Raw genomic sequence first — 15218 nt, forward strand, 5'->3', positions numbered from 1 at the left:
TTTCATTTTGGCTTAGATCAGGTCAGTTTCTCTCTCTGGACTTTAGCTTTCTCAAGTATAGAATGGGGCATTGGACTAGAATAAATGACCCCCTTAAGGACTCTGTAAATACTCTGATGCTGTAGCACCCAGTTTCAGGGCTCATCACCCCCCTGTTTGCCTTGATTAATAAGTGCACTGTGATGGGATCATTCAAGTGCTGTGCTGGTTAAATCTCTGTTGACTCCCAGCCTTACACTTCTGCATTCTCCTTTGACTGCTGGGGCCAGAAGCCTGAAAGTACAACTGCTAATCTTCCTTGCCAGCTGGGTCCTGGTTAAGCTCTGACAATTGGAGGCATATATACTAAATTAAAAGGTAGGAAGATGATAGAAGTCATTCTTCTTGTAAAGGAGGCTCAGGAAGTGGCAACTGATGGCTCTTCCTTAGCAGCAGCAACATTAATTCTATCAATGCCAGTGACTGAAGGCTCCAGCAACCTCAGCTACGTTCTGGCAGCAACAGCAGCTTCTGCAGCGTGAGCAGCTGGAGGAAATACATGCTCAGTGAGTGCAGGTGCCTGTGCTCTAGTCCAGGAGGAATGGCAGCCCCCTGAGCTCTGGGAACACTGCCTTCCTCCTTTTGCTCTTCCTGCCCTTTTAACACCTTTGTATTCTCTTACCTGCACTAAATCCCTCACTCCTTGCAATTTCTAGAGTAGCTTTCGATTTCCCTGGCTCTGGAGTCAGGTAGGTTTGTGTTCTTGTCTTCACAGAGTTAGTATCTATTTAATCTTGCACAGTTATCTAATCTCTCTAAGACTCACTTTCTCTGTAAAACATGGAAAGAATAGTAACTACCTCATGTCTTTGTTTTAAGAATTAAGTGGGGCTTCCCTGGTGGCACAGTGGTTAAGAATCTGCCTGCCAATGCAGGGGACACAGGTTCGAGCCCTGGTCCACGAAGATCCCACATGCCGCGGAGCAACTAAGCCCATGCGCCACAACTACTGAGCCTGCGATCTACAGCCCGCGAGCCACTACTACTGAACCCGCGTGCCACAACTAGTGAAGTCTGTGTGCCTAGAGCCCGTGCTCCACAAGAGAAGCCACCGCAATGAGAAGTCCGCGCACCGCAACAAAGAGTAGCCTCTGCTCACTGCAACTAGAGAAAGACTGCGTGCAGCAACGAAGACCCAATGCAGCCAAAAAATAAACAAATAAATAAATAAATAAATTTAATAAAAAAAAAATTAAGTGAATCCATAGATTATACAGCGGTGCCTAACAAGAAGAATCAGTCATTACATATTCGCAGTTAAAACACTCAAGAGTAATTAATAAATTGTTTTTAAAAAGATTATTTTAACTGAAAAAAAGAAAGAACTGAAAGATGATGTCACTAGTGTCATCCCAAGGAAATTTTACATTCTTTACCCAGATTTATCTTTGCTTCTGAGTTTGAACACATACACATTCACACACACATACACACACACCTGCTTTATTTAATGTTTCCTCCCAAGAAAATTTACCCATCCACACTGCTCACCACACATCCTCCCCGCAGAACCGACACTAACCTCCCTATCCTCCTACAACTCACGTCATTTGTAGGCCCCTTCAAAGCCTCAGTCAGACTCACCCCTGGAGCAGCTGGGCAACTCCGGCCCCCACTTGTTTTGGGCCTGGCATTCAACAGTGGAGGGTCCTTTCATGGCAAAGCCAGGCTGACACCTAAACCTCACGCTTTCACGTAAAGAAAATAAGCTTTTGTTCTCAGACATCCTTATTCCATTTTCAATGACTGGAGGCGTGCATTTATTAGGTGCAATGCACTGAGGCGGAGGGCCACTCCAGATGCCAACTTGATTGTCTTCACTGGTGCAATATATTGACGGCTCACCCACGAGGTCAAACAGCTTCTGCCTTCTCTCTCCAAGATTGCAGCGATAGGTCACCACTATTCCGTATTGAAAGTATTCTCTGTCGGTGCTAATGAAATCTCCATTGGCGATGGCTGGGGGTGGCCCACAAGGAATGCCTGGGAAAAGGGAAAGCAGTGAATTAAAATAACTAGTGAGAGAAATCAAATGAGTCACTAAATTGTAACTATTTTTACCTTCATTATTTGCTTTTAATCTTTGCTAATAGAGATAAGTTTTTATGAAGTTGTAATTTAGGTGGACATAACTAAGTAGAATTTGAGTATATCTGGGTAAACATGAGAATATTTATGAAACTGTAGACTACTGGATGTTAAACATTTTGGAAAGCTAAATGATATAAATGGAAATATAAATTACTAATATTCATTAAAGCAGATATAGAAAGCTAGAATAGACCAAGAAACTTGTAAAAATAGAAGAAAAAATTTCACCTATAATTCTATCATAGTTTCAAGTAATATATACTTCTAAATGTAATTTCAGGTGTTTCCAAGAGGTAAAGGAGAGAACTTAGCAACCCATTTTATCAAGCCTAAGTTTGATATCATAATATTATACCCATGTAAAAGTGATCATATAGTAGTCCACCAAAAAAAAGCTAAATACACTTAAAAATTAGAAGTAAGACTAGTACATAGTTAGAAAAAATTGTGTTGTTCTAACACTATATAACTGGAACTAAGTAACATCATCCAAAATTCCAAAACACTTAAAATTAAAAATGAAAATTCTTTAGGAAGCTTCTGCTTCTGGTAATGGTAATCTCAATAATTCAAATCAAACATCACTCCACCCATCTCACCCGCAGAGAAAAAATGCTGGGTAAAATATAAAACATACAGAATGCATCAGAGTGCTAACAAACTGGTTTCACAGAAGGTTAAAATCCAGGTGAGAACCAAGCATTTGGGCTACTTTCCCCCCTGGGAAGGTTAGTTGAACCAGGAGGGGGCATTTGATACTGAAATTAAGAATTTGGATAAGATTAGTTGCAGTTTAGACACAGTTGAAGAAAAATCAATGAACTGGAAACTAGGACAGAAAAAAATATCCAGGACACAACACAGATTGACAAAAGGATCGTAAATAGACAAAAGAGTAACAGAGGAACCATACGTAGAAAGATGTTTAAAGCATTTATTGCCAGAAGACCTGCAATACAAAAATGCTTAGAAAGAATTCTTTAGGCTGAAGGAAAATAGTGTCACATAGAACTGATAGAACTGCAATATGGAGGAAGTGTAACAGAAAGAGTTAATGTGTAGATAAATATAAATAAATACCACTTTTATAAAAGCAGCAACTATACTGTCTTGTGAGATATATAATATATGTAAAAAAAACAGTAGAAAATGGCAGGAGAGCATCAATGGAGTTAAACTGCTATGGTTCTTGCATTGTTTGGGAAGTGGTAAAAAGCATTATTTATAATAAATTAGATTATATAATTATAATAGGTTATAATTAATTAGATTATAATAAATCAAGGATCAACATTGGAGTCTCTAAGATAGCATTAATAAGAAAATAAAGTACAGCTAAAATGTTCTTGAGGAGAAAAAAATAGAATAATAAAAATACTTGATTAATTTTAAAATGTGAGAAACCTATAACTAACTAACCTATAACTATAGTTAGTTTAAACCTAACTATATCAGTAACTATATTAATCTGAAATGTCCTAAACATTCTAATTAAAAGCAAAGATTTTCAGACTGAATGAAACAATAAAATCTGAGTATATGATGTTTACAAGAGATCTATTTTATTTTATTTTATTTTATTTTTATTTATTTTTTGGATGTGCTGGGCGGCTTGTGGAATTTTAGTTCCCTGACCAGGGATTGAACCCAGTCTCTCAGCAGTGAAAGCACAGAGTCCTAACCACTGGACTGCCAGGGAATTCCCAGGTAAATTTTAAATATAGAACAAAGAATGGATGAAAGTAAAAGATTTGAAACATATGTAATACAAAAACAGGAAACAAAAAAAGAAGGCTGGTGTATCTATATTGAAATCATACAAAATAGATTTTAAGGCAAGAAATATTATGAAAGGTAAAGAGGGACACTTCATTATGATAAAAGAGTCAATTAAGCAGGAAAATATAATAATTCAAAATTTTCATGTATGTAATAACATAGCTTTTAAATTACATAAAGAAAAATCCCTATAGCTGATAGGAGAGATAGACAAATCCAGTCATATTTGGTGATGGTAGCAGTTTAAATGGTGATTCCCTAAAAAGATATTCCATGTCCTAACTCATGGTACCTGTGAATGTGAACTTATTTGGCAAAAGAGTCTTTGAAGATATAATTAAGTTAAGGATCTTGAGATGAGATCATCTTGGATTAACAGAGTATATCTTCAATCTAAAGACCACAGTGTTTGTAAGAGACAGAAGGCAAGGGGACACACACACAGAGGAGAAGGCAATGTGCAATGGCGGCAGATATTGGAGTGATGCATCTATAAGCCAAGGAATGCCAAGGATTGCAGCAGCCACCAGGGGTAGGAGAGAGGCATAGGACAGATTCTTTCTCCCAGGAAAAGGAACCAGCCTTGCTGACACCTTGATTTTGGACTGCTGACCTCTGAACTAAGAGAGAATAAATTTCTATCGTTTAAAGCTACTAAATTTGTGGTAATTTGTTATGGCAGCCCTAGGAAAGTAACACAGGTATTTTACAAATTCCCATCAATAACTGAGAGAACAAGTGGAGGAAAAAAAACACAGTAAATCATACTTTCCTAAGAGAAATTTATAGAAAATGACATAAAACACTACACCTTCTTTTCAAAGGCATATGTAACATTTTACCAAAACTGTCCATATTCTGGGCTATAAAACATGTTTCAAAAAGTTTCAAAGGATTAAAACAAAAGAATGATAACTAAAAAATCTCCAAGTGTTTGAAAATTAAGTAACACACTTTAAAATAAACTATGGATAGAAGAAGATATCAAAAGGAAAATTAGACAATTTTTCTGTATCATGATAATGAAAATATGAAGATTGTGGGAAGCAAATACAGCACTTTTGGAGAAAAATTTACAGGTTTAAATATATGTTAGAAAAAAATAAAAGCCAAAACAAAATTATCTAAGCTTCCATATCAAGAATTAATGAACAGAGAACACCAAATTAAGCTCAAAGAAAGTATCAGAAAGGAAATAATAAATCAGAAATCAATAAAATAGAAACTAGTTATACACTACAGAAGATTAAGTTAAAAGTTGTTTTTCAAAAAAATCTTAGAAAAAATTTTAAATGCCTAGTAAAAGTAATCAAGAGAAAGAAATTTTAAAATGTTACCATTATCAAGAATTAAAATAGAGATATCAGTACAGACCCCATACACGTTAAAATATAATAAGAGGATATAATGAACAACATTATACCAATAACTTAGCAAATGTAAATGAAATACATTCTTTAAAAAGCACAACATACTAAAACTTATTAAATAAGATATTAAAAATATTTTAAAAATTTAGAGCTATTGAAGAAATTAAATCAGTAATTAAAAACCTAACAACAAAAACTCACATCCAGATTGCTTTACTGCTGAATTATTGCAAAGATATAAAGAAAAATAATATTAATGTTACATAAATAATTCCAGAGAATAGAAAAGAATGAATACTTTCCAAAACATTTTATAAGACTAGCATAATCTTGATGCCCAAACCTGACAAGGGCATTAAAAGAAATAAATAAATTAGAGTTCAACATCTCTTGAGAACATAAATGCAAATTTTCTAAACAAAATATTAAGAAACTGAACACAGCAGTACTTACAGAGGATGGTATAATGGTCAAAATAGGAATTTCATTGACTAATTTAAAAATATTAAACCAATCTTACAATACTTGAATAAAAAAATATTAGCAATCACACACACACAAACACATACACCACACACAAGATAATCATATATAACACATCATGACCAAGATGGATTTATTCTAGTAATTCAAAGCTGGTTAGCTTTCCAAAGATCAATCAATGTAATACAAAACATCAACAAAGTAAAGGAGAAACAGATATGACTATCTCAATAGATGCAGAGTGATAAATTAGAACACACATTCATGATAAGTCTTTCAGCAAATTAGATAGCAAAAGGAATTTCCTTAATCTGATAAAGGATATCTGCCATATATTTACAGGAAATATCATGCTTTATAATGACTATGTAAAACCAATATTCTCTCTTCCATTCGACATTGTACTGGAGTTTCTAGCCAATACAATAAAATAAAAGAAATAAATAAAATATACAGGAAAGGAAAGAATTTAAAAATATGATAATTATTCACAAATGACATGATTGTTTATGCAGCATATCAAAAAGAATAGGCAGATAAACTATTGAATTTAAAAGAAAATTTAGCAAAATTGCTGGATTCAAGGTCAAATGATTGCATGCTTAAGAAATAAACAATTAGAAAATAAAATTTTGAAAAAGATATCTAGGAATAAATCTAATAAATGATGTTCAAGACTTCTATAATGTAAACTGGAATATATTAAGAGAAATTAAAGAAGACTTCAAAAATGGAGGGATATATCATGTTCATGAATTTAAAACTCAAAAATGTAAATATGTTAATGGTCCACAAATTGATCTACTGAGTCAATAGAAACCCAATACAAATTCAAGCAGGATTTTGTGTGTGTGTGTGTGTCTGTGTGTGTAAACTGACAAGCTGATTCTAAATTTTATATGGAAATGCAAAGGGCCAAGAATTATCATGTAAATCTTGAAAGTAAATGGTTAGAGGATATGAGCCACCAGATATCAGTCTTAATATAATTCTATAGAAATGAAAACAGTGTAGTAAATAAACCAAAGGAAGAGAACCTCTCTGGAATGAGATTCACATATCACATCACCTGACTCATGGGCATTGTGGTATATAAGGAATGGTCCTTTTAAATAAATGTTATTAGATTAATTGTCTATCCAACAGGGAAAAAAAACACAAAAAATGAATACTTTGACCATACTCCACACCATACAAAAAATAAATCTGAGATGAATCACAGACTTAAACATGAAAAATAAAATGATAGGCAAAGATTTTTTTTAAGTAGAACAGAGAAAGCAGTAACTAGAAAGGAAAAGACTCATAATTAGACATTATTAAAATGTATTTCTATTACCAAGGACATCATTAAGAAAGCAGAAAGACAAGTTATAGCCTGGAAGAAAATTTTTGTGTTACATTTATTGGAAAATCTGAGAATATGTAAAGAACTTCTACAGAACAATAAAGAGATACACAAACAGGTAAACATTGGGGAAAAGTTTTAAACAGGCATTCATAAGTGTATGCAAAGGTACTCAGCATCAGTCATTAGGAAAATGCAAATTAAAAACCACAGTGAGCCACCAGAATAGCTAATATTTAAACAATTGATAAATAACAAGTTTCAAAGGATGTGGAGCAGCTGGACCTTTCATATGCTTCTGGTGGAAGTGTAAATTTGTACAACCATTTTATAAAATCTTTTGGCAGTATCTACTAAAACTGAATATATTTATACCCAGCAATTCCACTTATAGAAATATAAACAATTTATATAGGTTTGCATGTATATAAATATGTATAGATTTGCATATATATAAAGATTCTCAAACTTATATAGATTTGCATATGTACCTGTAAGAAATACTGCTGATATTTAAACAGCTGAATTTACAAATTAATTAAATACAATATAGCAATAGAAAAGATCCAATTAATCCTACATGCAACAACATGGATGAGTCTCCTAAGTATAACACTGAGCAGAAGCTGGACACAGGAATACACATCTTTTTGTTCCTTTAATATAAAATTTAAGAAGAGGCAGAGCTAATCTTTGGTGATAGAGGGCAGAATAATAGTTACTTTGGGAAGATAATAATTGAGAAAGGGCAAGATGGGGAGTTTGAGGTGCTGTTAATGTTCTATGTCTTATCTGAGTGCTATTTACATGGGTGCGTTCACTTTGTAAAAATTCAATGAACTGAATTAATAAGATTGTGCACTTTAATATATGTTAAACTTCAATAAAAAGTATACACAGTGTGAAAAAATTGTTGGGAGAAAAAGACCATCTAACAAAGTAAATTCCAGGCCACAAGGCTTTATTGATGAATTATTTCAAATATCTAAAAAAGAATTAATGCCAATCTCACCTAAACCTTACAGGGAAACAGATATATGGAATACTACCAGCTGGCTTTATGAGACTATCATAAATTTGATACTAAAATCAGATAAAAACATTACAAGAAAGAAAATTACAGTCTAATCTCTAAAAAATATTAAGAATGGAGTAATAAAAGTGTTCTAAAATTAGTGGTGCTGGTTACACAAGTATGAATATACCAAAAATCATTGAACTGTATACTTTAAAAGGGTAATTTTATGGTATGTGAATTGTGTCTCAAACAAAAGCATATTAAACAACTAATAAAAATTATAAAATATTATGACCAAGCTGATTTATTTCAAGAATGTAAAATTGGAATTTGAATCAGTTTGTCTTTCAAATTTCTTAGCAATGAAGAGCATAAGGGAACTTCCTTAATCTGAAAATGGGTAGCTACAAAAAAACCTACAACACATACCAGATTAATAGTGAAATATTTGATTGAATCTTTCCCTTTGAGATGGGGAACAAAACAAGGATGCCTTCTAGCCCCCAATGTGAAATGTTACACTGGTGGTCTACCTAGTGAAAGAAAGAAAGGAAGAAAGAAAGAGAGGAAGGAAGGAAGGAAGGAAGGGAGGGAGGGAGGGAGGGAGGGAGGGAGGGAGGGAAGGAGGGAGGAAGGAATGAAGAGAGAGTTCCCTGGTGGTCCAGTGGTTAGGACTCAGTGCTTTCACTGCCATGGGCCCAGGTTCAATCCCTGGTTGGGGAATTAAGATCCCAGAAATCATGTAGCATGGAAAAAACAAAAAACAAACAAACAAAAAAAAAACAGAAAGAAAGATAGAACAAGGAAGAAAGGGATAGAGAAAGAAAAGAAAGAAGCAGGAGGAAGAGGAGGAAGAGGGAGGGAGACAGAAAGTTTGTAGTTATCTACTGTTTTTGTACAATGTCATCAAGGCTAAATTGGAGCTAGTTTTCCCAGACTTACTTTGTTTGTATGGTTCTAGGTTGGGGTTAGAGTTTGAGAAATTGGCATGAAATGCAAGGTAGAAATGAAGCAACAGCTGTTCCACTCTGAAGGTCATCCTTGGTCAGAGGTGGCAAGGGGACAAATGCACCAAACAAATGGACAGGTTCCCATTTGTTCTTGCTCTCCTTATTTCTGCATCCAGCTCTCCTTAACTGCTGGTCCTGCTTACCTACAGTGATTCCAACCCAGTCTCAGATGCTTCACTGTGAGGTTACAGAAGCAGTAGTCATGAAGAGCAAAAAACTTTTATAGATTTCTAACACCAGCCCTCTTCCCATTTCTACCCCAGCAGTCAGATGTGCTTAGCTTCCTGAAAGCCCCAACTCCAAGACAGCTGGTTAGTGATTTTTCTGATCTTTTTAGAGCAGTTTCTCATGAAACTGGATAAAGTTTAATTCCATAATAAATCTCTTATTTCATAATACCAATAGTAGTTCTGCTTCCATATTTGGACCAAAATTTATCCCAGAGTAACAGAAGAGTCTGGGATTGGTTCTTTGATACGACTGGAATTAAAGGAATTAACATTGCCCATGAAAAAGGGCACACAAGTAGTTTATGGAGCGTAGAGAAAGAAGATCACCTCAGTTAACACCCACAGATATCTACAATCAATCGAAGCAAGGTTTTGGGTGACCAAGTGGTTGCTGTCCTAGAACATTTTAAGGAAGGCAAATAATGGAGTTGGTTGTGTACTTCTAAGTGCACCAGAGAACTTAAGAGAAAGAAAATTGTGAGTACAAAGCTTTAAATTCCTGCTCAAGGTCTGGATCTGGAAGCTTCTACATCTGCCCTAAAAGAAACACTTGTATCCTGTAGCCACAGGGCCAAGATTCCTGAAAAACAAACACACCACCTAATCCTGTGGCTGAACTGCAATGCAAATTGAATTCACAATTTCAGAATCTCTTACGCTAAAGTTTGGGCATTGATTAGAAAAAGAAAGACTCTGAAAATTGAGATGGAGATATATGGAAAAATTCTAATGAAACAGAATACCTTGAACCTGGAAATTCTGCCGAGAGAAGACCTTCAAGATGGCAGAGAAGTAAGACATGGAGAGTACCTTCCTCTGCACAAATACATCAAAAATACATCTACATGTGGAACCACTCCTACAGAACACCTACTGAATGCTGGCAGAAGACCTCAGACTTCCCAAAAGGCAAGAAAATCCCCACGTACCTGGGTAGGGCAAAAGAAAAAAGAAAAAACAGAGACAAAACAACAGGGACGAGACCTGTACTTCTGGGAGGGAGCTGTGAAGAAGGAAAAGTTTCCACACACTAGGAAGCCCCTTCACTGGTGGAGATGGGAGGTGGGCATGAGGAAAGCTTCAGAGCCATATAAGACAGTGCAGAAACAGGGGTGTAGAGGGCAAAGTGGAGAGATTCCCACACAGAGGATCAGTGCTGACCAGCACTCACCAGCCTGAGAGGCTTGTCTGCTCACCCGCCAGGGTGGGTGGGGTCTGGGAGCTGAGGCTCCGGCTTCGGAGGTCAGATCTCAGGGAGAGGACTGGGGTTGGCTGCGTGAACACAGCCTGAAGTGGGCCAGTGTGCCACAGCTAGCCAGGAGGGAGTGTGGAAAAAAGTATAGACCTGCCTAAGGGGCAAGAGACCATTGTTTCAGGGTACACAAGGAGAGGGGATTCCTTCCCTGTCTGCCCACAGAAGGCAGAGCACCGTCTAAACAAGCTCCAGAGACAGGCGTGAGCCATGGCTATCAGCTCAGACCCCAGAGATGGGCATGAAATGCTAACACTGCGGCTGCAGCCACCAAGAATCCTGTATGCAAGCACAGGTCACTATCCACACCCCACTGGGAGCCTGTGCAACACACCACTGCCAGGGTCCTGTGATCCAGAGACAACTTTCCCAGGTGAACACACAGTGCGCCTCAGGCTGTTGCAACACCACGCTGGCCTCTGTCGCCACAGGCTCACTACGCATTCCAGTTATAACTACCGTACCCCTCCCTCCCTGCTCCAGCCTCAGTGAGCCACTGCCCCCTAATCGGCTTCTGCTTAAACCCTGTCTGGTCTGGGTGGGAACAGATGCCTGAGGGCAAGCTACATGTAGAGGTAGGGCCAAAACCAAAGCTGAACCTCAGGAGCTGTGCGAACAAAGAAGAGAAAGGGAAATTGCTCCGTGCAGCCTCAGGAGCAGCGGATTAAATCCCCACAATCAACTTGAGGTACCCTGCATCTGTGGAATACCTGAATGGACAATGAATCATCCCAAAATTGAGGCGGTAGACTTTGGGAGCAACTGTAGACTTGGGGTTTGCTGTCTGTGATTGATTTGTTTCTGATTTTTATGTTTATCTTAGTATAGTTTTTAGCACTTGTTATAATTGGTGGATTTGTTTATTGCTCTCTTCTTTCTATTATTATTATTTTTCAATTGCAATAATTTTTTTTTCTTAAATTGTTTTTTCTTTCTTTTTTTCTCCCTTTTCTTCTGAGCCATGTGGCTGACAGGGTCTTGGTGCTGAGGCCTGGCATCAGGCCTGAGCCTTTGAGGTCGAAGAGCCAAGTTCAGGACATTGGAAAACCAGAGATGTCCCACCCCACATAATATCAATCGGCAAGAGCTCTCACACAGATCTCCATCTCAACAATAAGACACAACACCACCGAACAGCCAGCAAGCTCCAGTGCTAGATGCCCCATGCCAATCAACTAGCAAGACAGGAATACAACCCCACCCATTAGCAGAGAGGCTGCCTAAATCATACTAAGTTCACAGACACCCCAAAACGCACCACAGGACGTGGCACTGCCCACGAGAAAGACAAGATCCAGCCCCCTCACCAGAACACAGGCACCAGTCCCCTCCACCAAAAAGCCTACACGAGCAACTGAGCCAACCTCACCCACTGGGGGCAGACACCAAAAACAATGGGGACTACGAACCTGCAGCCTGCAAAAAGGAGACCCCCAAACACAGTAACTTAAACAAAATGAGAAGACAGAGAAGTATGCAGCAGATGAAGGCACAAGGTAAAAACTTACCAGACTAAACAAATGAAGAGGAAATAGGCAGTCTACCTGAAAAAGAATTCAGAGTAACGATAGTAAAGATGATCCAAAACCTTGGAAATAGAATGGAGAAAATACAAGAAACATCTAACAAGGACCGAGAAGAACTAAAGAGCAAACAAAAAATGATGAAAAACACAGTAAATGAAATTAAAAATTCTCAAGAAGGAATCAGTAGCAGAATAACTGAGGCAGAAGAATGGATAAGTGACCTGGAAGGTAAAATAGTAGAAATAACTACCACAGAGCAGAATAAAGGAAACAAAATGAAAAGAATAGAGGACAGTCTCAGAGACTTCTGGGACAACATTAAACACACCAACATTCGAATTAGGGGTCCCAGAAGAAGAAAAGAAAAAGAAACAGACTGAGAATATACTTGAAGATATTAGAGTTGAAAACTTCCCTAACATGGGAAAGGTAATAGTCAATCAAGTCTAGGAAGCACAGAAAGCCCCATACAGGATATATCCAACGTGAAACACACCAAGACACATATTAATCAAACTATCAAAAATTAAATGCAAAGAAAAAATATTAAAAGCAGCAAAGGAAAAGCAACATAAAACATAGAAGGAAATCTCCATAAGGTAAACAGATGATCTTTCAGCAGAAACTCTGCAAGTCAGAAGGGAGTGGCAGGACATATTTAAAGTGATAAAAGGGAAAAACCTACAACCAACAGTACTCTACCCAGCAAGGATCTCATTCAGATTCGAGGAGAAATTGAAACCTTTACAGACAAGCAAAAGCTAACAGAATTCAGCACAACCAAACCAGCTTTACAAAAAATGCTAACAGAATTTCTCTAGGCAGGAAACACAAGAGAAGGAAAAGACCTACGATAACAAACCCAAAACAATTAAGAAAATGGTAATAGGAACATACATATCGATAATCACCTTAAAGTAGATGGATTAAATGCACCAACCAAAAGACATACACTGGCTGATGGATACAAAAACAAGACCCATATGTATGCTGCTACAAGAGACCCACTTCAGACCTAAGACACACACAGATTGAAAGTGAGGGGATGGAAAAAGATATTCCATGCAAATGGAAATCAAAAGAAAGTTGGAGTAGCAATTCTCATATCAGATAAAATACACTTTAAATTAAGACACGTACAAGAGACAAAGAAGGACACTACATAATGATCCAGGGATCAATCCAAGAGGAAGATATAACAATTGTAAATATTTATGCACCCAACATAGGAGTACCTTAATACATAAGGCAAATGCCAACAGCCATAAAAGTGCAAATCGACAGTAACACAATCATAGTAGGGACTTTAACACCCCACTTTCACTAATGGGCAGATCATCCAAAATGAAAATAAATAAGGAAACACAAGCTTTAAATGATACATTAAACAAGATGAACTTAATTGACATTTATAGGACATTCCATCCAAAAACAACAGAATACACTTTCTTCTTAAGTGCTCATGGAACATTCTCCAGCATAGATTATATCTTGGGTCACAAATCAAGCCTTGGTAAATTTAAGAATATTGAAATCATATCAAGTATCTTTTCCAAGCACAACATTATAAGACTAGATATCAACCACAGGAAAAAAATATGTAAAAAATACAAACACATGGAGGCTGACTAAACAATACACTACTTAATAACCAAGAGATCACTAAAGAAATCAAAGAAGAAATCAAAATACCTAGAAACAAATGACAATGAAAACACAATGACCCAAAAGCTATGTGATACAGCAAAAGCAATTCTAAGAGGGAAGTTTTTAGTAATACAACCTTACCTCAAGAAACAAGAAACACCTCAAATAAACAACCTAACCTTACACCTAAAGCAATTAGAGAAACAAGAACAAAAAAACCCCACAATTAGCAGAAAGAAAGAAATCATAAAGATCAGCTCAGAAATAAATGAAAAAGAAATAAAGGAAACAATAGCAAAGATCAATAAAACTAAAAGCTGGTTCCTTGAGAAGATAAACAAAATAAACCATTAGCCAGACTCATCAAGAACAAAAGGGAGAAGACTCAAATCAATAGAATTAGAAATGAAAAAGGAGAAGTAACAACTGACACTGCAGAAATACAAAGGATCATGAGAGATTACTTCAAGCAACTCTATGCCAATAAAATGGAAAACCTGGAAGAAATTGACAAATTCTTAGAAAAGCACATCCTTCTGAGACTGAACCAGGAAGAAATAGAAGATATAAGCAGGCCAATCACAAGTACTGAAATTGAGACTGTGATTAAAAATCTTCCAACAAACAAAAGCTCAGGACCAGATGCCTTCACAGGCAAATTCATCAAACATTTAGAGAAGAGCTAAGCACCTATCCTTCTCAAACTCTTCCAAAACATAGCAGAGGGAGGAACAACCTCAAACTCATTCTAAGAGGCCACCATCACCCTGATACCAAAACCAGACAAAGTTGTCACAAAGAAAGAAATCTACAGGTCAATATCACTGATGAGCATAGATGCAAAAATCCTCAACAACATACAGGCAAACAGAATCCAACAGCGCATTAAAAGGATCATACACCATGATCAACTGGGGTTTATCCCAGGAATTCAAGGATTCTTCAATATACACAAATCAATCAATGTGATACATCATATTAACAAACTGAAGGATAAAAACCATATGATCATCTCAATAGATGCAGAAAAAGTGTTCAACAAAATTCAACACCCATTTATCATAAAAACCCTCCAGAAAGTAGGCATAGAGGGAAGTTACCTCAACATAATAAAAGCCATATATGACAAACCAATAACCAGCATCGTTCTCAATTGTGAAAAACTTAAACCATTTCCTCTAAGATCAGGAACAAGACAATGTTGCCCACTCTCAGCCCTATTATTCAACATAGTATTGGAAGTTTTAGCCACAGCAATCAGAGAAGAAAAAGAAATAAAAGGAATCCAAATCAGAAAAGAAGTAAAATGGTCACTGTTTGCAGATGGCATGATACTATACATACAGAATCCTAAAGATGCTACCAGAAAACTACTAGAGCTAATCAATGAATTTGGTAAAGTAGCAGGATACAAAATTAATGCAC

General features: G+C 36.7%; 1 protein-coding gene across 1 annotated transcript in view; it reads right to left on the reverse strand.

Moving 5' to 3' along the window:
* The window catches only part of LOC132413407 (complement receptor type 1), a 103577-nt gene that overhangs the window by 53226 nt on the left and 35133 nt on the right, over nucleotides 1-15218 (reverse strand). The window contains exon 5 of the mRNA XM_059995458.1: nucleotides 1624-2022. Coding sequence (XP_059851441.1) covers nucleotides 1624-2022 — 399 coding nt within the window. The remainder of the gene's footprint in view (nucleotides 1-1623; nucleotides 2023-15218) is intronic.

Source organism: Delphinus delphis, chromosome 1 (assembly GCF_949987515.2).
Source record: "Delphinus delphis chromosome 1, mDelDel1.2, whole genome shotgun sequence".
Lineage (NCBI taxonomy): Eukaryota > Metazoa > Chordata > Mammalia > Artiodactyla > Delphinidae > Delphinus > Delphinus delphis.